Here is a 25,524-nt window from a genome sequence, read left to right on the forward strand (position 1 = left end):
GGCTCATGTCAAGATCATGTCAGTTTATTTCAGCTTATGTTTTCCTGAATGGTGTGTAAGTCTGTCTGATCCCAGATATACCAAAGAGCGACTGCGGCAACTACTTAACCCCTCCAGGCATGCAAATAAAATAAAAGATCACTCGGTTCAAATGAAGGGCAAAACCTTAGGCAAGTTTCCTTGCTCCACGCATATGCCTCTGTTTACTTAGCAATAAGTAGGAACCCGCTTGTCAGTCGATTGGCGGATCGCTTCCATGGAGTAATACCTCCAAAAAACCCACACAATCCACAACCGTTGGTGGGACACTGCTATGCGCAATTGGCTGCTGCGTTTCGCCCACAAAATATGCAGTCACTACATTTTACAGTATACAGTCAATTCCGTACACTTTACAGTATATTCCGTGAAGCGCTTTGAGACATCTCGAAGATGTGATAAGACGCTGCATCAAATGCAAGGATTATTATTATTATACCTAGAAGCTCCCTTGATAGTGCTGCTGGTTAAAAAAAAAGTTAGAAACATGAGTCAAAAGGCAGAGCAAGCCTTTATGTAGCACTTCATCACACTAATGTGCCTCAAAGTGCTTTGCAAGCAAGTCCTGTCACAAATCCAACTGGCTTTTGGATGAAAGCGGTAAACTCTTTACAAGCAGCAATTTCCCACAAACACCATGAATGTGAATGTCCAATCTGGAGGATTGTTGGCGAGAACCAGAAGAGGGGAGCGAGGAACTATTTTCAAGATCTTTAAATTCACCATAAAATAAGGAGCTCAGTTTCATCTGAAGGACAATCCTTTCAACAATGCAGTGCTCCCCCTCCATAACGGAACTCACAGTCACCTGTGTAAAGCTCTTTGAGACGTCCTCCTGATGTGAGCTATGTCATTGTAATAATTTTTAAAAGGTGTATAATAAATAAACAAACAAACTGTCAAAACACAAAATAGTGCTGGAAATCTGAAAACAAAATGCCTGTTTTGTTGCAAGTTTCTTTCCCCCGCCTCACCTTTTTGTTCTGCAGTATTAACATCTCTATTCCCCTGTTTCGTTGCAATCCCCCCCTTCATTCTGCATCACTAACACCTCTTTAACCCATCATCCCCCGTCCTCTACCCCATTTTCTCCTTTGTTTTCCTTGCCCTGCCTCCCCCCTCTCGGTTAGCCCGTAAAAATCTCTCTCTCCCAACGTGCCCCAGTTCTGACGAAGGGTCGTGGACCCGAAATGTCGGCTCACTTTCCTTTCTCCATAGATGCTGCCTGACCTGTGCTGAGTGTTCGAAAGAAACTGTCAGCCTGGCTCAGTAATAGCTCTCTCACCTGAATAAGAGGTTGTGAGCTCAAGCCCCACGTCAGGTTTTGAACTCACATAGTCCAAGCTGATACTCCAATACAGTGCTGTACTGTACATTGTCGGAGGTGCTGTATTTCAGTTGAGACATGTGTTGAGGTGGACGTTGAAGAAGCCGAGGCACTACTCGAAGGAAATTTCTCCCATTGTCTGGGCCAACAATCACCAAATAAAATTGGTCACTCACTCCGTGGCTTTTTTTTTGTGGGACGCTGCCATGCACTATTGGGCTAATCGCTTTTGCCTCCAAATACACAGTCACGACACTTTACAGTAAAATCGTGCTAAGCACTTCGGGATGTCCTTCCAACATGAAAGGCACGAATCAACGTTATTATTATTATTAATAATAAGAAATTATTATTGCAGAAATGTTGTTGTCAGGCTGGATTTGTGAGCGCAATGAGGCTTTAACACAGTGGTGGCCGAGCTGTGGCCCGTGGGCCACTTCCAGTCCATGGGGCCCCCAAACATTTACACAAGTACTAGGTAAGTCTATGTCCAATCTGCCCGAGCTTTCATTTTTTCTTCATTGAATATTTCTGGATTTATGCCAGAAATCCAGAAATATTTAAGCAAGAAAATGTATATTGTTGGCCGACCAAAAAAGGTTGGCCACCTCGGCTTAACACAACCTTATGATAATAATAATCCTTGCATTTGATATAGCGCTTTTCACGTCTTCTCAACATCTCAACGCGCGTGAATTGACCGTATATTTGTGGGCGAAACACGGCAGCCAATTGCGCACAGCAGTTGAGTGTCCCACAAACAGTCGTGGATTGAAAATGACCGATTTATTACCTTCTGACCTGGAGGCAAGAATGTTACAAACTGAGCTGAAGCCACTGCCCTGCGTGTATCTGAATCATCAAACAAGGCAGGTCCCAGATTTCATTCGAGTCTAGGGTAAAGAGTTAAGGATTTTCCACACTTGTTTGCCTTTCTCTTCTCCCCGTTGCTATCTCATGTCATAAGCCGGTCAGATCACAGAAGCAGAAGGCAGGCAATGAAAAGGTTAAAGCGCAAACCACTGGTCAAGGGTTTATTTTTTCAGGACGGCAAGTCACCTCACTGCTGGGTGTCACTGAAGACTGAACTTAAATAAGCAGCCTGACCCAATTACACACAGTGGGAGACTTGAGCAGTCCGTGCTGCTTTAGAAGGAAAATTAGATTATTTATGTCTATCTGAGTTATTATCACTTGCTTCACAACCACAGAACCTACAATATTTACATCAGCCCAAGCGCCTCTCTCTCTCTCTCTCTCATGCTCAGAGGGGACAGAGAACGTTCAATGACTCCCACCCTGACCTACTCACTCCCTCCATCCTGCCTCTCTCAACATCACAACCTTTTTACATTTGGTTGATGCTCCAATAATAGTGATCTTTGAATTCTTCCTGAATAACTTCTGAAACGGAGTCCTGTAGCTCAACGGTTAGAGCACTCGCCTCACAAACGAGAGAACAGGGTTCAATTCCCGGGCAGGGCGAAACGTTGGGCAAGTTTCCTTGCTCCACACGCTTCTGTTTATCTAGCAGTAAGTAGGAACCCAGTTGTTAAGTCGACTGGCGGATCGCATTTCTAGGGGTCATAAGTCCTTCAAAAATAATAGCAACAATAAATTGACTGTTTGTGTGCAATTGGCTGCCACGTTTCGCCCACAAAATATACAATCAATTCACTTTATAGCATATTCTGTGAAGCGCTTTGATATGGCTCGAAGACCTGATAAACCGCTGTATCAAATGCAAAGATTATTTTTATTATTATTATACCATAAAAAAGTCTCAAAGCGCTTAACAAGTGACTATATCAAGTGTAGGTACTGTGTGTTTTGTAGCAGTCAATTTGACAACAGCAATACTACACAAACAGTCATGAAGTGAATGAACAGTTTATCTGTTGGCCAGGATCCCTGGGGAAACTCCTTTCTCTTTTTCGAATGAGATCTTTAATGTCCACCTGAACAGGCAGATGGGGCCTTGGTTTGGAATCTCATCTGAAGGACGCCACCTCCAACAACACACACCTCCTCCAGCACAACTTTGGAGTGTCAATTTACGGGAGTCAAAGACCCAACATGGGGCTTGAAGCTCCAACCCTCTGACTCATTGAAGAAAAGGAATTTATCACCGTTAAGGATAATAATAATAACAATAATAATAATAATCCTTGCATTTGATATAGTGCTTTTCACGTCTTCTCGACGTCTCAAAGCGCTTCACAGAATCGACTGTAAAGTGAATTGACAATATATTTTTTGGGCGAAACGCGGCAGCCAATTGCATACAGCAGTGTCCCACAAACAGTCGTGGAATGAAAATGACCAACTTATTATTGTTTTGTTTTTTGGAGGGATTATTATTAGGCTCTGTGTGGAGGAAGGAAACTTGCCCAAGGTTCGCCCTCTGCCTGGAATTGAACCCAGGTCTCTCGCGTGCAAGGCGAGTGCTGTAACCACTGAGCTACAAGACTCCATAACAGCTCGGCTCCCCTTCCTGCTCTGCCACTGTGAAGCTCTCTGGGATGCTGCCTTTCATGGGGGGTGGCACTATATAAATGCAAGTTGTTGTTGTTGTAGCCAGGAGGTGCGCTCACTGGCCCCCTTAGTGGCTAGTTACACAGGAGTTGGCTCGGTCACCCAGCCTCACTCTATCAGCCGAGGAGGAACACTGGAGAACACATAGCTTCACGTCGTCCTGAATGCAATGTCTGGCCAATGGTGCGTGGACTGTGTGAAACTCATTGTATCGAATGAAATACCACGAAAACAATGAGGCTTTTCAGTCAATAAGCAGAATCGAGAAGGAGCTGACCATTAAGACTAATTCTTGTCAACTTTATGTGAAGGGACGTCGGGCTGGCAGGGGGTAACAGTTTGCACACTTCGCCCTGGTTAATGACATGGGGTAGTATCTCGAGAGATCAATGGGGGGAGAGGGAAGAGCCTTCTGATGTAGCAGTCGAAAAATGTCAGTGTCGGAGGTCGTGGTTCAATGACGGTCTCTGAACCAGTGAAGCGCACCCACAGGGGGGATTTGGGAAGGGATCACCGGATGCTAGAATGAAAGTGACTGGCCTCCCTACTGCCCCAACTCCCACGTCTGCCATTCCACACCCCCCACACATCGCTTTTGCTCTTTGCCCCTTCTCTCTTCCTCTCTATCATCTTTCTCTCCTTTTCTGTCTTGCTCTCTTTTTCTGTCTCGCTATTTCTCGCTCTCCCTGTCTCTCGCTCACTCTTCCTCTCACGGTTGTGCTCTCTCTCGCTCTCCTTATTTTTAATATAATATTCCTTGCATTTGATGTAGCGCCTTATCACGTCTTCGAGACATCTCAAAGAGCTTCACAGAATAAACTGTAACATGAATTGAGTATATATATTTATGCGAAACTCGGCAGCCAATTGTGCAGAGCAGTGTCCCTCCCACAAACAGTCGTGGATTGAGTGACCAATTTAGTATTATGTGGGATTGTTACTGCCTGAACAGCGATCTACCAATCGACTAACAACCGGTTCCTACTTACTGCTAGGTAAACAGAGGCTTGTGGAGTAAGGAAACTGTCCAACTTTTCGTCCTGCCGGGAATCGAACCCAGGTCCCCTCACTTGCGAGTCGAGGCGAGTGCTGTAACCACCACGCCACAGGACTCCATATCATTGGAGATAAGTAAGTCCTCACTTACTCACTCAATCACTCGCTCGCACTCCAGATATTATCCTTCCAATCTATGGTTCAGTATAAAGGTTTAGTGTGACCAGCCAGCCAGCTTGATGTGGAACAATCCCGTTCAAAGGACCAGATTCCTTAATCTGTATAATCTCCAGGTTAATGAAGCTCTTTTTTTGCTGCTAAAACATAAAATATTTATAAGATTTAATGAGAAGTACAAACCGGGCAACTCAAGAAACCCACGATCCTCGATCTCTGTATCTGCACACATTATAAACTCAGAATGCATTCAGTGTCATGCTGTACCGTTACAGAGAGAGAAAGAAAGAACTTGCAATTTTATAATCTTCTTTAACATCTAACGTTCACAGGTAACTACTGTCAAGTGTAGTGACTGTTTTCTGTACCCAAACGCAGAAGCTCTGTTTAACATTTGATTCAAAAGGCAATACCCCCCAATAACGCACCACTCCCTGGTGCACTATTCATCTTAGACTATGATTTTTTTTGTGGAGTCCTGTAGCATATTGGTTAGAGCACTTGCCTCGCAAACGGGAGACTTGGTTTCTATTCCCGGGCAGGGCAAAACTTTAGGCAAGTTTCCTTACTCCACACACCTCTGGCTACCTAACAGTTAGTAGGAATCCGTTATCGGTCGATTAGCAGAATGCTTTTCCGGGGGTAATAATCCCTTCAAAAAAAATTAAGTAACATTTTTAAAAATTATAATAATTTGGTCATGAGATCCACAACTGCTGTGTGCAATTGGCTGCCGCGTTTCTCCCACAAAATATACAGTCAATTCACTCTACGGTATATTCTGTAAAGCGCTTTGAGACATCTCAAAGACATGATAAGCTGCTGTATCAAATGCAAGAATTATTATTATTATTATTTTGCATTCTGATGTGGTGCTTAAACCCACATTCTTCTGACCCAAAGGCAAGACAACAACCAACTGAACCACAGACTGTCACTAGGCCTGTAGCATACTCCAGGAGACCATGTAAGCAGATACTTGTCCCGTTCCTTTATTTGAAGAGCATAAAATATGAAATATAGAATCACAGATAAACAACCACAACAACAACTTGCACTTAAATAGCGCCCTTCACGCCGGACGGCGTCTCGGAGAGCTTAGACCCAGCAATGCCTGGGTTAAATTCCTCGCAGGATTATCACAAGGTTATTAAAACACTCTCCATTCTGTGGGAGTCTTGTGGCTGCCGTGGAAAGCCCTGTGCTGTATGTGCACATGCACCGATCCTTGTAATGGGCATTTGTTGCCATGGAATTAGATGCTGTTAAAGAGGGATTTGCTGTGCTGAAGTAAGTACAGGTTCCCTGTAAACAGGAGCTTTGCTGCCTGGAATTAGGGGCGCAAACCCTGCAAACATGCACTGGGGATTAAAAGAGGCAACACACTTACTGCTCACTACCAGAGGTTTATAATGTACACAGAAGGGCAGACTCTCCATCTCTATGATACAGAACATGCTATTATATAACACAATCAGCGTGTGTCGCCTCCGTTACACAGAGTACATAGTGTATAATACACACAACGTAATAAACAGTGCATTATTACATAACACACAGTGTTACACCTTTGTAATACACAGTATGCTATTACTGTATATAATAGTGTTACAGCAACAACAACTACAACAACAACTTTCATTTATATAGCATCCTTCACGCAGGGTTGCGTTCTGGAGCGCTTCTGTGATACAAAGTACGTTATTACTGTGGATAACACAGAACAATAATAAACACAATATGCTAAGCGCTCCCAGACGCTGCCCAGCATGAAGGGCACTATATAATTGCAAGTTGCTGTTGTTGTATCTCTGTAATACACAGAACTCTATGATATAATACCCAGTGTGTTACACCTCTGAAATAGAGAATAGCTTTACACCTGGTGGGATGGTAGCTTCCGACTTTTATTGACTTGCGGGTTTTTACGGGTACACAAACAATTTGCTTGAAAGAGGCTTTTTTTTTGCTATTGTTGGAGAAGCACTTGAGTGAACAGTTCCGATCTTTATCGAAAGAGTCATTTGGGGTCTTATCAAATTTCAATCTGCCTTTAGGATGCACCAATGCTGCATTTCAGACCTGGGTATGAAAGTCATTGACCTTGTAGTGGTGGGAAAACTGACCATTTTAGCTCTGTCTAAAAACAGAAACTATGTCATTCACTTTATTATTTATTAAAATTTCTTAAAATTTACTTTACAGTATATCCTGTGAAGCGCTTTGAGATGTCTTGAAGACGTGATAAGGCGCTATATCAAATGCAAGGATTATTATTATTATTCATTATAACAACAAGTTACCCCTGGCAACAATTCCCCGTCAGGTGCTTTGAGCTGTTACCCTGTTTTTTTTCGACCAGGTGGCTCTTGTGGAGGTGAGACTGCTGTTTGCGGGGACATCACTGTGTGCAAAACCGGAGGCTGCCTGCAAAACACACGGTTACTACACTTCACCGTGAAACCCTATGAAGCGCTTTGGGACATCCTTCCAATGTGAAAGTTTTCGATCGGTTTTCTAGGGGTAATAATCCCTCCATAAACAAACATATAAATTTGGTCACTCAATCCACGACGCTGCTGTGTGCAATTGGCTGCCTCGTTTCGCCCATAAAATATACGGTCAATTCACTTTTCAGTATATTCTGTGAAGCGCTTTGAGACATCTCAACGACGTGATAAGGCCCCATTTCAAATGGAAGGATAATTATTATTATAAACACCAGCCCAAACATGACTTGCCAAATGTCCTGCTTCTGTGCTGTAAAAGGTCTATGACTTCTGGACATTGTGGTATATTGCTGTGCACAAAATAGCTGCCACGTTTGCCTGCAGAACAGTCACTCCACTCGAGTCAGCAATTGGCTGTGAAGCGCTTCAAGATGTTTCAAAGGAACAGAGTACTATAGAAATGCAAATTCTTTCTTCATAGAAGGGGCTGACTCAGCAGCAGGCCAGGACCTCGAGCAGAAATCCGAGACTCTGCATGTCCTGCGGGAGATTTTGTGGGGTTTAAGTATCGGGTGCCATCATCATAGGGGATTATTATCAGTGATTGCCACTCCTTCCTGTTCAGGTCATTCTGTGGATTCCAGTAAGCATAGTGGTTAGAGCACTCGCCTCGCGCGAGAGGCTTGATTCCGGGGCGCGGAGCAACCTTAGGCAAGTTTTGTTACTCCACACACCTCTGTTTACCTAGCAGTAAGCAGGTTTGTCAGATCACTTTTCCTGGGGTAATAATCCCTCCAAATAAATAAATAATAATTTGGTGACTCAATCCACGACTATTTGTGGGACGCTGCTGTGCACGATTGGCTGCCGCGTTTCACCCACAAAATATACAGTCAATTCACTTTACAGTATATCCCGTGAAGCGCTTTGAGACGTCTCGAAGCCGTGATAAGGCGCTATATCAAATACAAAGACTATTATTTTTCCGCAATGAGGAAAGTTGGTGTCCATCGGTTTAGATCGCTGTGTAAAGTCTTCTCCTCCTCCCAACTCCCCATCTCCTCTCCCTCTCTTTAATGCAAAGTATTTCTATATCATAAACCTGTTCGGCTCAAGTCCTAGCCTCGAAGATCTTTGCAAGATACAAAAAGGCTTTAAACCTTACTCGCTGATGATAAAACCTGATGTGTTACTGTAATTGGCTGGAGCATTTCTGTAAAGAGCTTACAGTATGAGGTTTAAAGTAACTATGCACCGGTGCTAAATTACCCACTTAGGTGACCAATTAACAGATTAACATATGATGGGGGGTGGGGGGGGTGGAGGGTGGAGTTAAACACGACAACTACACTACCAGCTTTGTGGTCACAGAGATTACACGACTGCAGAAACACCAGCTTGGGAGACTGCAATGGTTTCATGTGTTTAGCCCCAATGTCAGGACTTTGAGCTTCGAGTTTAGTTTGATACAACCCTATGGGAGTGGGGGGGGGGGGGGGGGGGGGGGGGAGCTACATTGTTTGAGATGCTGTCTTTCCAAATAATGTTAAACCCTGCAAATCCCTTCAAAAAAATAATAATTCGGTCACTTAATCCATGACTCTTTGTGGGACACTGCTGTGCGCAATTGGCTGCTGCATTTCGCACACAGGATGTGCAGTTGATTCACTATTCAGTGTATTCTGTGAAGAGCTTTGAGACGTCTCCAGGATGTGATAACGTGCTATATCAAATGCAAATATTATTATCGTTGTTATAAACCAAGGTCCTATCTGCCTGTTCAAGTGGAAAATCCCATGGCACTATTCAAGAAGAGAAGAGAGTTTCTTCCAGTGTCCTGGCCAACAATAATCCCTCAGATAAAATTGGTAATTCACTTCATGGCTGTTTGTGGGACATTGCTAAGTGCAAAATAGCTTGTGCATTTGCCTGAAAATGCACTATACTTGACAGCAATTCCCTGTGAACCACTTTGGGAAGTTTTGATGGTTATAGATGATAATAATAATCCTTGCAAACGTCTTCGCAACGTTTCAAAGCGCTTCACAGAATACACTGTAAAGTGAATTCACTGTATATTTGTGGGCGAAATGCGGCAGCCAATTGCGCACAGCAGTGTCCCACAAATAGTCGTGGATTGAAATGACCAATTTTTATCACTGTTTTTTTTCTTGAGGGATTATTATAAGAATAATCCTTGCATTTGATACAGAGCCTTATCGCATCGTTGGGACGTCTCAAAGCGCTTCACAGAATATATTGTAAATAATAATAATCCTTGCATTTGATATAGCGCTTTTCACGTCGGGAGGACGTCCCAAAGCGCTTCACAGAACACACTGTAAAGTGAATTGACTGTACATTTGTGGGCGAACACGGCAGCCAATTGCGCACAGCAATGTCCCACAAACAGTCGTAGATTGAAAATGACCAATTTAATTATTGTTTTTGTTTTTTTTGGAGGGATTATTATTAGGCTCTGTGTGGAGTAAGGAAACTTGCCCAAGGTTTCACCCTCTGCCTGGAATTGAACTCAAGTCTCTCGAATTGACTGTATATTTTGTGGGTGAAACGCTGCAGCTAATTAGACCCTCACTATTTTATTTACTTACAAAGTTCATTGTCAGTCAATAAGACTGGACAGCCAAACTGAGAGTCAGGCGACGGTTCCTATCTTTTACAGCCCTGCGTATAGGTTAAATGACTCTTACGTTCCACCAGAAAGTAGCGCGATTGCACAGCATAGAGTCAACAGCACAAAACCTGCTCTATCTCACGTTTATTCATGACAAGAAGCATCGACAAGCACCAACCCTGTGTGACCTTTACCCCCCCCACCACCCCCCTTCTTCCTCTCTCTCTCTCTCTCTCTTTCTCCTTTTCTTCTAGCAGAATTCAACGAGACTCATTGAGGACGACTTTTTCATCCGAGCTCATCTCCCCTCCTGACCTCTGGATGTTTTAATAAATCATGGGCTTGAATTACTTCTGCAGTTGTTTGCTTTGGCCTGTCACACGGACAACTGGGTGATGTCTAACCCTTCTCCCACCCCCACCCCCCATCCCCCCCCTCCGCACATGGCGGATGAGTGAGGATGTTGGGAGACACATTGCGGACCCTGTCAGACCTCAGTCATCAAATGGCAGGCGGCCAGCCTCAACCTCCCGTAACCTTGCCAACCTCAAACCGCTTATCCTTATTGCAACCAAAACATAAAATGGTCAAACAATGCAGCGTCTCACAGTCCTTTCTTCGTGTTGAGGAACTCCTTAGGGAAACGAAACAAACTTGGTAACGTTTGAGAAATAACGACAAGCCCGCCCTTCTCCAAACCCGATTTAGCTATTTAGTCACCCAATCCACGACTGTTTGTGGGACGCTGCCGTCCGTGAGAAATCGGCTGCCGCGTTTCGCCCACAAAAATATATACAGTCGATTCACTTCACAGTATTCACTGTGAAGCGCTTTTAGACGTCTGGAAGACTTATTAAGGCGCTACATCAAATGCAAGGGTTACTATAATTATTGTTCAGATTCAACCATTTGTCGTTCAGTTATACAACCTCTCGGAAACCCTGGTGCCAGGTTTAGAGTAAGTCTGATGTTGCCCATCTCTTCTATTGCAGTCAAATGCCAAACTCAGTGATTAGGGCAGCATTGAAACGCAACAAATCTTGCCGTTGATACCATTGTTTCCGAACCCTGTGTGGTGGCGGCGGCAGACAGGAGGGGGTGAGGTGGGCGGGTGGTACGAGTGCGATAATAACCAAACAGTACCAACTTTGTGGCATTTCTTAACCCACTCAATCCTCATGTTCTGAACCAAGCTGACTGTAAAGGCTTAACTCTGGGCAGAGTAACTGGGAGGGAGCACGGGGGAGATGGCATTAAAGCAGCAATCTGATTAATGGTGATTAAATGAAAGTAAATATTTTGATCAGGTTTCTGTCTGAGCAGCACATTCTTCTGTGTCGCCAACTTGTAAGATAACATGAGCTTGTGGCAGGCAGGGGCACCGGTAGAATGGTTCTATTATTGTGGTGTGATTCAGAGAGAGAGAGAGAGAGAGAGAGAGAACGTGGCATTTTTACAGCATTTATAATGTTGAAATGTCTCGCAGGACTTCACAGGTAATCCCTGTCAAGTGCAGGGACTGTTTTGTTTGGAGGTAAATACAACAGCCAGTTTGCACACAGCAATACCTCTCAAACAGCCAATGAGGTGAATGGGCAATAGGCCAATGTACAGCACTCAGTCTCAGACTGTGAGCTCAAGACATGATGGGGAGCTTGATTCCACAACCTTCTGATACAGGCGGGCGAGCTACCAAGTGGAAGCCCAGTGCCAATAAACTGGATTAAAAAAAGCTTCTCTACGACCCCCTCATAGATCTGATTGCTCTCGTTGTCATGGCAGAACAGGGAAAGAGAACGAGAGAGTGAGAATTGGAGACTGCTGTTTTTACAGCCTTTCGAATGGACGAGCCAGAAGTACATTCTGCAAAGCCATCTGAAAGGGTCTAAAATGTGAATCCAAGTCAATATCTCTGTCTCTCTCTCTCTCTCTCTCTCTCTTCGTCAGGTTTCAAGAAAAGCCTCCATCATCTCAAAGGTGACCTTTCTCTGAAGTCCAACCTTTCTCTACGTCACAGCGATTCTCCACTTCATTGCTACCACAATGAGTGACCTTTCCCCTCCCATCGTGGTTCAGAGGAGGTTTAGATTCGTAGTCTCGGCTGGCATTCCAGCACAGTGATGGAGGACTGCTGCATTGTCCTTTGGGTGAGAGATTAATCTGAGGTCTTGTCTGCCTGTTCATGTGGATGTAAAAGATGTGTCCTGTAGCTTATTGGTTAGAGCGTTCGCCTTGCAAGAGAAGACCTGGGTTCGATTCCCGGGCAGGACGAAACATTAAGCAAATTTCCTTACTCTGCATGCCTCTGTTTACCTAGCAATTAGTAGGAACTTGCTTGTTAGTCGATTGGGGGATCGCTTTTCCGGGGGTCCCTTAAAAAAATAATAATCATTTGGTCACTCAATCCACGACTGTTTGTGGGGACACTGCTGTGCGCAATTGGCTGCCGCTTTTCGCCAACAAAATGTACAGTTACTTCACTGTACAGCATATTCTGTGAAGCGCTTTGAGAAGCATCAATGATGTGATAAGGTGCTATATCAAATGCAAGGATTATTATTATTATATTTTGTGAGAATTAATCGATCATGAATATGGAAAGCTATCAAAAGATATCTTCTCCCCTCACCCCACCCCACTCCCGCACACACACTGTAAACAACAGGCCAACTCAGCAGCTGCAAAACTACCCAAGCAGAACATGCCTGCTCACACCCACTCAAAAGTGTTTATTTCCTTTTCAGTTCAGTGTCGCTATTATTGTTCATTTGTGGTGTAGCAATAGCTGGTGATAAGATTCCACTTTCTCTTTAAACTCATGTTTCCTACCTGCGACAAGCAGGGGAGGGAGTAAAATTAAACTGAAGCTCCAGCGTTGTGCTTCTGGGACTGGGCCAAGAAAGCATTGGACAGGAAGGAAGGAACCTATAAGCAGATTTGGCTGCAGGATCTCTGGTTTTCTCTCACTTGCACTCCATCTCTCTCTCTCTCCCTCTCTTTCCCAATTTCCCGGCTTCAGGAGAAATAAGAATGAGAGTGTCTGCTGGCAAGTCAGGGCATTCCTCTGAAATTCCACCGTGAGATAAAACCATCATCCATCTCCTCTACACTCATAATAATAACTAGCTGTACCCATTGCAGCTTCACTTGCAACCAAAGGTTCCAGTATGTAATGTAGATTGACACACAGACAGATATTTCATCTTTATCTCTACTCATCTAGGAGGACTCCTGTGGAGGACTCAATTTGGCCGTGCTGTTCTTTGAGTGGGCAACTCACTTTGGTGTGCTGTTGCAGTCCTTTCAGTATTAAAGTGCAGCTGCACTGTTCTTTGTTCTTTAGTTTCATTAAATGGGCCTTCTCTCTTTTGTCTAGCATTTTTACTTATCCTTGAAAGGTTTGATTTTCGCTTAGGCATCATTATAATGGTAAATATAAATGTATAATGTATAATCACTGAGACGTCCTCCCGACGTGAAAGGGGCTTTAAAACTGTAATTTTGTTGTTGTTGTCACGGCTTAACTTCGTCTGTGTTCTTTATTTTGTTCCCACTGCCACTTGGCTACATGCGTGCTCTGTAACGCAGGACGCCATAGCGTCACTGTCAGCCGCCGCAGCCACCAGGTGTAACTGCATATAAATGCGTGTGTATATATGCAGGTGCTCTGTGACACACCACCTTTAACTCGGTCGCCACCAGGTGTAACTGCAGCGAAAAACGCAAAACTTAAAAACATTTTAGGTCATATTTCATGAACAATAGTCGATACCCAAAAGCAAATATGCCCATGCCACTCCCAGTAGCAAGACCTTTCCAATGAGGTATAGATTATGTCTCTATGTCAATCAGTTATTGAGATCCTTCTTGAAGTGCAGATAGATATTGTTGTTTTATTAGTGTAACATGGAATAATAAATCTTACATTTGATAAATATCTTCGAGACGTCTCAAAACGCTTCACACAATATACCATGAAGTGAATTGATTGTATATTTTGCGGCCGAAATGCGGCAGCCAATTGCGCACAGCTGTGTCCCAGAAACAGTCGTGGATTGAGTGACCGAAATATATATTTTCTTTAAAATTATTTTTTTGAAGGGATTATTACCCCGGAAAAGCTGCCCTCTTTCTGCCATGGTGCAGGAAGATAGAAGAAAAATATCTGTGTGTATGATTCTGTGTACAGATTGTGTATGTGTACAGACTGTGTTCGTTTGTGACTCCCTACGCCTGCTACCTCCTCAAACCCCATCAACCAAGCTGGTTCCTTCGCTCAGGGACCTGCTTCATGTCCCCCCACCCTAGCTGCCCCACAGTATTAGTCATTTTTTATATGGGTCATTTCCCAGTGTGCCTCTTGCTTGCAGCAGCTGTGGTTGTGAGTGTGTGAAACCAGTGCCGCTCTATCCAATGTCATCACAATAATAATAATAATCCTTGCATTTTATATAGCGCTTTTCACGTCTTCTCGTCGTCTCAAAGTGCTTTACAGAATATACTGTAAAGTGAATTGACTGTGTATTTTGCGGGCGAAATGTGGCAGCCAATTGCGCACAGCAGCGTTCCACAAACAGTCACAGATTGAAGTGACCAAATTATTATTTTTTTTTGTTGAGGGATTATTATGAGGCATGTGGAGTAAGGAAACTTGCCCAAGGTTTTGTTCTGCCGGAAGTCGAACCCAGGTCTCTCACTTGCAAGGCGAGTGCTCTAACCAGTGAGTCATCTCCTGGGCTCCGCACTTCAGCCTGGTCACAACAGAATTCAAACGGTTCTCCCCACTCCATGCACACACAGACACACACACACACTTCTCTCACTTTACACGAGTGTCAGCTTGGCTCATTCAATAATAATCCTTGCATTTAATACAGCGCCTTATCACGTCTTCAAGACGTCTCAAAGCGCTTCACAGAACATACCGCAAAGTGAATTGACTGGATATTCTGTGTGCGAAACGTAGCAGGCAACGGCGCACAGCAGCGTCCCACAAACAGTCGTGGAACCGAGTGACCAAATTATTACCTCCGCCAATCGACTAACAACCGGGTTCCTAGTTACTGCTAGGTAAACAGGTGTGTGGAGTAAGGAAACCTGCGCAATGTTTCGCCCTGCCCGGAAATTGCGAGATGAGTGCCCTAACCACTGAGCTACAGGACTCCATTTGATAGCATTAGTATCACTGGGTCAGAAAGATGTCTGTAAGGAGTTAAACAGGGTTTGCCCTCTCTGTCTCTGGGAACATCCTACTCATTTACTGCAACAAATAGAATGAGCAGATAATTCACCAGAATCAAGTTATTTTATCCTAAAATCATCTCAGTGTCAGATTTCAGGCAAAGGTATGTGTTCGGTTAGAGTGTGCACATTTTATGTACGCCTGCATTTATAGTTTGTGAGCGTGCGCACTGTGTGTATGTGTGTGCTGGGTGCAGTTTTATGTGCTACGCGTGTATGTGTGTGTAACCGTGCAGTTTGCGTGCGATTTATGTGCCCCTGTGTATGCTTGTAACTTTGTGTGTGATTTGCATGCCTGCGATGGTGTGTCTGTGGCTTCAGTGTCTGCCTCTGAATGTGGGTCTTGAAGACACTTTTCAATGATTAATCCTAGCTGTTAATTTCCCTATCTCTCTATCTCATTTGAAACTCGTCCCTCTTGGTATTTGGACAAAGTCACACTTCATGCCCCCTCCCCCCCGGCCGGCCCTGTCTAAGCAACGGTCAGAATTGGAATACATAAGGTAAAGATCTGTTCTATTCACTAGAAACAGCCTGAACAACCGAGGTGACACCTGGGTACAATTACACAGCAACAGATATGGTTCAAGGACACCCAGGCCATCATCTGGTTTGTATCACATCATTAACCTCACCTCATGGGTTCTGGGCCATTGAGTGTGAGGCATTAACCCAATCCATGCGCTCTGTGAGATTGCCAACCTCCTACTTCTTGTTCCACCCCCCCACCCCCTACCCCCCCCCCACCCAACCTCCATCATCACAACGAACACAATTCCTGCTCAGTGTATCGGGCTGGCCATCCCTGCTCAGTGTATCGGGCTGGCCATCCCTGCTCAGTGTATCGGGCTGGCCATCCCTGCTCAGTATATCGGGCTGACCTGCTACAGTGTGCAGTCACGTGAAGCTCAAAGAGATTAGAAAAATCTAAGCCCCGTTTCTCGCCAAAGTTTTTCTCAGGCGGGTAACTGGTCTGCTTGATGGACGGATATCTGCCTTCTTAACTCTGTTACTCCGGTAATTCACTACAATGTTTTGCTCTTGCCCCGCGCACACATCCGACTCTTTGCAATGTAATCAAGACCCATCGCGCCATCTCCAACTCACACATCTCAAACCTGTGGAGCTCCTCAGCACTTTTGCTCCTTCCTTCCTTCCAAATCCTACAAGATTGTAAAGCTCAAACTTCACCTCACTCTGAGCGCTTAGGATGAAGAAGGCCCTTCAGGCCATTTGATCTCATCCTTCCCGAATACCCACCCACAACATTAAGCAGTTTCTTATAATAGTGATGATAATAAATAATAATAATCATTGCATTTGATACAGATCTTATCACAGGCACTATATGAATTGACTGTATATTTTGCGGGCAAAACCAGCAGCCAATTGTGCACAGCAGTGTCCTACAAGCAGTCACGATGACCAAATTATTACTTTTTTAAAAAAAACCTTTGAAGAGATTATTACCCCCGGAAAAGCGATCCGCCAATCGACCAACAACCGGTTCCTACTTTCTACTAGGTAAACAGAGACGTGTGGAGTAAGGTAATTTGCCTCATGTTTGTCCTGCCGGGGAATCAAACCCAGGTCCTCTCGCACGCGAAGCGAGTGCTCTAACCAACAGGCTACAAGACTCTAATATAGGCAAACGCAGGAGCAAATTTGTTATCCCGTAAACAACAGTGACATGAGCAGCCAATTCATTTGAAATAGCGATAAATATCAAGTCAGAGGGGAATCCAAGCCAAGAAAAGTGGGACAAGAACTCTACATTTGTTTGAAACAGTGACAGGGAGAGAGAGTTTATTTTCTCAACTGGAATCACAAAGCAAAACTTAAATTAAGGACCCGATCAGAAATAGGGATGAGGAAATAAATAATAAGCTTGTATTTAATATAGAGGGTAGTTAGGGGTATGTAGACAGGCAAACCGTTTTCTGCAGTGACCCCCAAAAAGTTTCCAAATTAGAACAAAGTGTAAGAATTTCCAAAATTCGACACAACCTTGCATTTTAAAAATAATTCTTATAATAATAATAATATTTACATTTGATATGGCGCTCCATCAAGTCATCAAAACATCTCAAAACGCTTTACAGGATTTTAAAGGAAAGGAAATAAAAGTTTTTTAAAATAAATACTTTGGTCACTCAACAAGTAGGAACCCAGTTGTTAGTCGATTCCACCATCGTTTTTCCGGGGGTAATAATTCCTTAAAAAAAAACTGGTCACTTCAATCCACGAAAATATACGCCAACAAAAACATACAGTCAATTCACTTTACAATATATTCTTGAAGCGCTGTGAGACGACTCGAAGATTTGATGAGGCACTATATCAAATGCAAGGATTATTATTATTATTTTACAGTGAAGTGCAGTGAGTGCACTTGTAGGTGGAAGGTCTTAAGGCTAAGAACATGCTGGGGGTCCCAAGGTTCACGATGGTGGGGTGCGGTGGGGTGGGGTGGGTGGCCTGTGCCTACCTGCTGCATTTTCTCCAGGTCCAGGCTTGGTCTGCCGAAGCCGTCTCCCTGTGTCTGTCGGTGTCGCTTGCAGGGGGTGGCCTTCTCCGACTGGACCCCCGGAGTGGCCGGTATAGTCTGCCCCGTAGGGCCCTGCACCGAGGGATGGGGGGCCCTGGTGGGAGGGGAAGCGCTGAATAGCACAGGGCTACCCCGGTCGGCCACGGCTTCAAGACGCCCCCCGATCCTGTGGGACGTGGCGCACAAGTCCTTGACCTCTTCGTCACTGGATGAGGTGTTGTCGCTGTGGCGAGCAGGTCGGTTCACCTGGGCCCACTTGCGCTTCTCGCCCCCAAACTCCCGGTTGATGTGTTCCAGCTCCTCCTCCGAGCTGTGCCAGTCCAGAGGGTCCAACGTGGTGAGCGCCTGGCACAGCGGCCCCAGGCACTGACAAGGAGATGCCAAGACCTCCCTTTGACTCTCTGCAAAAGATTGAGAGGCCCCAAAAAATAGGGAAGTTCGCAACTTTATCAACCCAAAATCTAGTGTGTTAATTATCACGGGGGGTTAATTTGATTGGCTGCCTGGCTCGTTAGGCAGCACTCTCGCCCCTGAGCTAGAAGATTGTGGGTTCGAGCCCCGCATCAGGACTTAGAACTCACAGTCTCGGCAGTGACACTCTTGTGCAGTTGATAAAGTTGGTCATTCACTCCATGGCTGTTTGTGGGATACTACTTGCTGTGTGTAATGGACGCTGCATTTGCCCACAAGATACACAGTCACTACACTTTACAATATACAACAACAACTTGCATTTATATAGCGCCCCTCACACGGGGTAGCTTGAGTACCCTATAAACCTCTTTGATGTGCCCTCCTAACGGGAAAGGCGTTACATTAAGAGTAGGCATTAAATATCATCATCGCTGGTGCTAATTATCCTAAGAGCACCCGGGCCTCTAAATCAGTAGATTGTGGGATGAAGACCACATCGGGACTTCCACTCACAATCCAGGCTGTGCAGTGGAGGGGAAGAGCTACATTGTTGGAGTCACTGTCCTTCACTGTTGACCAAGGTCCCATCAAGTATTACCACTGTTTTGAAGGCAAACACAGCAGCCATTTAGCACAAAGCAAGATGCCACAAACTGGTTTGACGTGAATGACTGAAAACCATGCTGGGTCTGGTAAACAACGACTGAGAGACTGAATTGAGTTAAGGATTATAAGAAAACTGTACTGATCGGAGTGTGAGATCTGAACTTAAAGGGCAGAGGGCAAATCAAGCCAGAACCTATCATCAACCTATCACCTGCCATGAAGTCCTGTCGCACAGTGGTTAGAGCATTCGCAAGCGAGTGACCTGGGTTCGATTCACGCCTCTGTTTACCTAGCAGTAAGTAGGAACGCGGTTGTTAGTCAATTGGCAGATCGCTTTTCTGGGGGTAATAATCTCTTCAAAAAAAAATAATAATAAATAGATAATTTGGTCATTCAATCCACGACTGTTTGTGGGATGCTGCTGTGCGCAATTGGCTGCTGCATTTCGCCCACAAAATACACAGTCAATTCACTTTACCGTATATCCTGTGAAGTGTGATAAGGCACTATATCAAATGCAAGGATTATTATTATCATTATCTTGCTCTCGCGCACATTCGACTCCACATTCCTCCACTCCTCGCAGCCAGGGCTTGATAAGAGTCACTTTCCATCGCTACCTTGGTCAATTTGGGCAAGTTCCCGATTCTCTCCTTCCGAGTCTTCACTGTCGTCCTCATCACTTGGAGAGTAGAAGATCTACGGAGGCGATTGAAAGACACATTACGTGAGCAAAGGATAAAGGCACCGCATGCTGAAACTATTCTGGGTCTTAATGAGACTAGAGATTGGAAAAGAATTCTCCCTCTGCGCTCCCCACATATATGGATTCCAATGGGAACCTCATTGTCGAAGCTGCCGTCCTTCAGTGAGATGTGAGAAACTGAGGACCCGTCCATCGACATGTTCAGATGGATATTAAAGAATGGAAGGAATTTCTCCCAGTGTCCTGGCCAACATCCTACAGATATACACCATTGGTGAACGAGCTTTCAGACATTTTGCCCCTGCACTCTGGAACTCCATCCCGGAGTCCCTCTTCCTCATCCCCTCCCTCACTCCCTTTCGACTTTCAAAGCCCACCTCAAGATTTACCTTTTTGACCGTGCTTTCAGTCATCTCTATTTATATAGTGTTAGGATACCTTTAATGTCGATCCCAACGAACATGGTTAAATGCATTGGCAGTTTCAATGTCCTGACATTCCAGTGCAGGGCAGAACAACAATGCAGTGTTGTCCTGCCCTGCGCTGGAATGTTAACGTCACATGCTATGTGCATGTCCTGACATCGGCAGCAACCTGATGACTGGCCATTTCATAGCACATGAGGCCAGTGGGCCAGTTTTCCGCACAGATTGGCAGTGAAGTCATTGGTCAAGTAACCAGTGACATTACAGTGCAGGAGGGCTGACTGGCGATCACACCCTGTTGTACAGCTGGTTAAGATTCGTAGATAATAATAATAATCCTTGCATTCGATACAGCGCCTTATCACATCTTTGAGACGTCTCAAAGCGCTTCAGTGTAAAAAAAAATTGACTGCATAGTCTGTGGGTGAAACGCGGCAGCCAATTTCGAACAGAAGTGTCCCACAAACAGTCATGGATTGAACAACCAATTTATTATTTTTTTAAAGGGATTATTACCCGCAGGCGAGATCCCCAAACTATCTTGTTATAACAGGGCTGCACCGTAAGTACCACAACAAGGAATTACATTTAAAAAATAAGGAATTTAGTGGGAAGGAGTGGAAACAGATCATTCTTTACAGAAAAGATAATATACTTTCTGACAATTTGGGGCAGGGTTGGGGTGGTTGGCTGGGTCAGCCACTTAATTCCGGAAAGTATTAGGCGCATGTTGGGGACCCCAGAGTTTGTCGGGGTACTGCTAGAGTCGAACCAGCTAAAAACGGCATAACTTGGCGATTGAAAGCACTGTCTAGCAATCGGAACCACCGCTTGTCTAGTTAAGACCTCCCTACCCATTCGGGCTTTGACTTGCAGGGTTAACAGGAGCTGAGTGAGGGGCTGGGGGTGGAGGACAATACAAATGCTACCAGGTGCAAATAGAGGAAAAAACCTGAGCTGAGAATAAAAAGCCCAGGCAGCTCTTTGGCCTAATGACCGTTTCCTGTTTGTAAATTCGAAGCATCAGATAAAGGCCCAGGGCCTGAAGCGGGGTCTAAAAATACAATATTTTTGCAGAAATAGAAACAGGCATTTTTTGCACAGAAGCAAACGTGTCTGGGCCACTTTAAATCGCTCCTATTCTTTTTAATAATCCCAGCATCTGATTTGGTTTACTATAATAATAATAATAACCCTTTCATTTGATATACTTCCTCTCACGACATTCAAGACGACTCAAAGCGCTTCCCAGGATTTACTGTATTTGTAATAAGAATAATCCTTGCATTTGATATTGCACCTTATCACGTCTTTGAGACATCTCAAAGCGCTTCACGTAAAGTGAAGTTGTAGGTGAACACAGCAGCCAATTTGGCTCAGGTATGTCCCACAAACACCCATGGAAGTGAATGACCAAGGTTATTCTAAAAGGAAAGTCCCCACTTGGATCAATCAGGGAGAGGAAGGCAGGGAGGAACTGATCGGATGAAGAGAGGATGGAGGGAAATCCACATTGTCATGGTCACGGAAAAGGAGTCAAAACCATACCCATATCAGGAACTTGAATCAACATTACGTGACGTAGGGAGTTGGGAGGAACTGGGGAATCATTAGCAAATGAAAGGCTTCATTGTAAGTTGATGAAAGTGTGAATTGAATGCTGACCCTCAGTTCTGTACCAAATAAGAAGAACTTGTTTTTATAAAGAGCCCTTCAGGTAGAATAATGTCTCCAAGTGCTTTACAGAGATGGTGCTGGACACCAACCAGGGTTGAGGAGGGGAAAGAGGGAAATGACCACAGGCAAAGTCACTGGGACAGGTTTTAAGGAAGTTTTTGATGAGAGATAGAAAGGGAGTGAGACAGGAGGAGGGCGGAAGGGGGAGAGTTGAGGGAGGGAGTGTCAAAGGACGGGGGCATAATGCCTATGATAGTGGGGCAGAGTACACACAGCAGACCTGTTTGACAAGCAGAGGGGAACAAGGTAAGCAGATGCAAAGGCGTGAAGCAAATTGTAGGTGAGGATCAGAAGCTTTATATTGATCCACTAGGAGACAGGTTACGAGTGGAGGCTGGCAAAGATGGGGGTAAAATGGAAGTTAAGCTGCGAGCAGCTAAAATTTGATGGTCAAATTTGATGGTGAGGAATGTGTCAATGAGGATTCCTGCCTCGGTAGCTGTGAGATAGATATCGAGGCAGGGGATGTGGCAAAGATGCATAAAAGCATAAAAGCAGTCTTGTTCAGGGACCCGATATTTGGGAAGAAAGAAAGCTGAGGATAGAATAGAACGCCAAGGTTGCAAATTAGCTCAATGAGTTGAGTGACTCCAGACCCAGTGAATAAACACGCTCTAAAGTATAATAATAATCCTTGCATTTGATATCGCGCCTTATCATGTCTTCAAGACGTCTCAAAGCACTTCACAAAATATACTTTTGTACAAAGTGAATTGACTGCAAAACGAGTATCTTTTCAGCAGATTCATCAAGTTCTGTTTGCTTTTGGACAACAGCAGAAGAGAATTAATAAGGGATTTGGTGGTTTTCTAGATGAGGGCGTGTTACAATGTGAGAACTTTATTTTTTACACGTTGTTTAATCCTACGACCAAAAGGGCTTCTGATAGATTTGTACAAAGCATTGGTTGGTCCCATTTGCACATATTACATCCCAGTTTAATGCAACCCTTAATGGAAAAGTCATCAAGAAGGGAATTAAAGGAAACTTGACTAAAAATAGTAACTGGTGTGGGAAAAAATAATAACAAATAAAATAACTATAATATACAGCAGGGAAAGGGGTTTATAACCAGACATTTACAATACAGAAGGTTATTTGGCCCATTTTGTCTGCACTGGATCTTTGAATAGATTGCTTCAGTGAGAAAAATCACAGAATCATAGTATCACAGCACAGAAGGAGGCCATTCGGCCCTTCGGGCCCATGCCGGCTCTTTGACTAAGCTTCAAACTGGACCCACTCCCCCATTCTTATCCCGTAGCCCCGCACATTTTTTCCTTTCTAACTACTTATCCAATTCCCTTTTGAAAGCTATTATCGAATTTGCTTCCACCACTATTTCAGGCAGTGAATTCCAGACCGTATAAATGATGAGTATTATTGCATTCATAACAACAACAACTTATAAAACTCCCTCCAAGCAAGGCAGCGTCTTAGAGAGTGCTTAACAGTGGCGGAGCCCGACTCCGAGCCGGGGGAAGGGGGGGATGGGAAGGGAACCGTTAGCACGGTCGAAAAGGACGATTTTCAGGCGAGCCTTGAAAAAGGAGATGGGGGGGAAGGCGGAGGGATTGAGGGTGAGCGTTCAAGTGTTTCAACATAATTACTGCATTTTCTCTCCTACCCCCTAAAAGCTGACATCAACAACACCCTCTCCATGTCCCTGAGCAGCCGGAACTCACTTGCCTCCACAGCGCTCTTAAATCCCAGGATTTGCGCTAAGTGTGAAATGTGGGTAATACCACAGCAGCTAATGAGTTATTTACAATCAAACAGGCAACACAATGCAACAAGATCCCTTTGCCCCAGGCAGTGACCACATTATACCAAGCCACCAATTATAATACTGCTGAATTTGACACAGCGCCTTGTCGCATCTTCGAGACGCCTCAAAGCGCTTTGCAGAATATACTGCAAAGTGACTGGGCTGTGTATTTTGTGGGCGAAATGCGGCAGCCAATTGCGCCCAGCAGCGTCCCGCAAACAGTCGCGGGTTGAACTCGAAATATCGGAAGAGGTGGGGGTGGGGGGGGGGGGTTTATTCTGCAGTGCTTCTCAATGGGATTCCTTAGAACGAAATCCGAGTTGCACAAATGGAATTCCTTGCTATAACCAGAAGTCCATCACAGTGGGAACGCTATTCGGATGTCGTCTACTTCTGCAGTCAAGTGTGGAAACATTAAGGAAACCTGTGCAACTAATTCTGCAAAATTAAACTTCCCCTCTCCCCCACCCCATTCACCATTTATCAGGTTAAAGTGCATTTGGAAACTATACACACACACATATATACACACACACACACACACACATTACACAAGCATATTGTAATGGAATGAGAAATCCCTAGAAATTTAGTGCTGCAAGATTTCATGGAGAGTTAAGCCAAATTCTTGCAAATGTTTGTTTTTTTTAAAAAAAACTGAGAAGGAAAGAGAGTGCAGAGAATGAAATTGACCAGAGTATTTTACGTGAACTGCATCCATTCATATATATATCCATTAAAAAAAAACACAAATCGTTTCAGCCAATACTTTTAAGCAAAGAGAGTTAAGTTACTCACCTTGACTTGGAAAGGTTGGATCTCGTTCAACGCCTGAGCTCTGAACTTTTTGGTTAAGATCTTCAGCATCGTAGGGGAGTTTTGGGTCAGTGTTGGGAGGTTTTGGGATGGAGATGATGAATAAAAACAACAACAGTTGGAAAAGTATAGTCTTGCTGGATTAAAACAAAATAGACAAGTTTTTTTTTGGAAGTGGGGGCAGAGGGAAAGGGAGATAGAGAGAGAGAGAGAGAGAGAGGAAAGAAAACCCCACAAGCCAACCAGGGAGGTGAAGAAGGAACATTCAAGGATGCTGCATTGCCAACAGGTTTGCAGAGCTGTTAACAAGACAACCTGAATCTTCTCTCCCTCTCACAGCTGTGAGCTCCAATAACCTGTACCTCTTTTTTCCCTTTGAAACTGCTCTGAAACTATGAGAAGAGAGGGAGAGTGGAGAGAAGGAGGAGGAGGAGGAGGAGAGAGAGGAGAGTGGAGAGAAGATGGGGTGAGGGGTGGGGGGGGGGGGGGGGTTGCAAAGCAACTTGCTTTAGGATCTCCAGTGCAATGGCATTCTCTTTGCAAGAAAGCAAACTGGTAATTATTTGGGGAGGGAAGAAAGGAGGAAATGGACAGATCGAAGAGGAAGCGTTTTTGCAGAGAGCACAAGAAGCTCTGGGGATCCCATGGGGTCAAGTATTGGCATTAAGTGAGAGCCCCATCTTATTCACCCCCCAAACTCACCTCCCCCCACCCCCCCCTACAACTCTGATCTGAGACTTACTAATAAGAGGAGAACCCCCTTCCCACACACACACACACACACACATAAAACTGCCATTGGCCAGGAAAGAGACCAAAAAAAAAGGAGGCGGGTTTTAAACCTTAAAAAACCTTTCCTCAAGATAATTTATTGATTGACACCCCCTGTTGGTAAGAGCAGACATCAGTCACCAGTCCAGTATAGGAGACGAGCACATATCATCATCATCATCATCAGAATAATCCTTGCATTTGATGCAACGCCTTCCTGCGTCTTCCAGAGCGAACCGCCAATCAACAACAACAACAACAACAACAACAAGATTTCATTTAATAATAATAATAATAATAATAATAATCCTTGCATTTGATATAGCGCTTTTC

The 25,524-nt window shown here is 44.4% G+C and overlaps 1 protein-coding gene across 1 annotated transcript in view; it reads right to left on the minus strand.

Moving 5' to 3' along the window:
- Positions 1–25,132, minus strand: part of si:dkey-16j16.4 — a 33,964-nt gene extending 8,832 nt beyond the window's left edge. Inside the window, exons 1-3 of the mRNA XM_007910058.2 lie at positions 24,403–25,132; positions 19,589–19,667; positions 17,889–18,349 (exon numbers count right to left, since the gene is read on the minus strand). Of these exons, the coding sequence (XP_007908249.2) occupies positions 17,889–18,349; positions 19,589–19,667; positions 24,403–24,471 (609 nt within the window). The 5' untranslated portion in view covers positions 24,472–25,132. The remainder of the gene's footprint in view (positions 1–17,888; positions 18,350–19,588; positions 19,668–24,402) is intronic.
- Positions 25,133–25,524: the final 392 nt, after the last annotated feature.

Source organism: Callorhinchus milii, unplaced genomic scaffold (assembly GCF_018977255.1).
Source record: "Callorhinchus milii isolate IMCB2004 unplaced genomic scaffold, IMCB_Cmil_1.0 Scaffold3, whole genome shotgun sequence".
In the NCBI taxonomy this organism is placed as follows: domain Eukaryota; kingdom Metazoa; phylum Chordata; class Chondrichthyes; order Chimaeriformes; family Callorhinchidae; genus Callorhinchus; species Callorhinchus milii.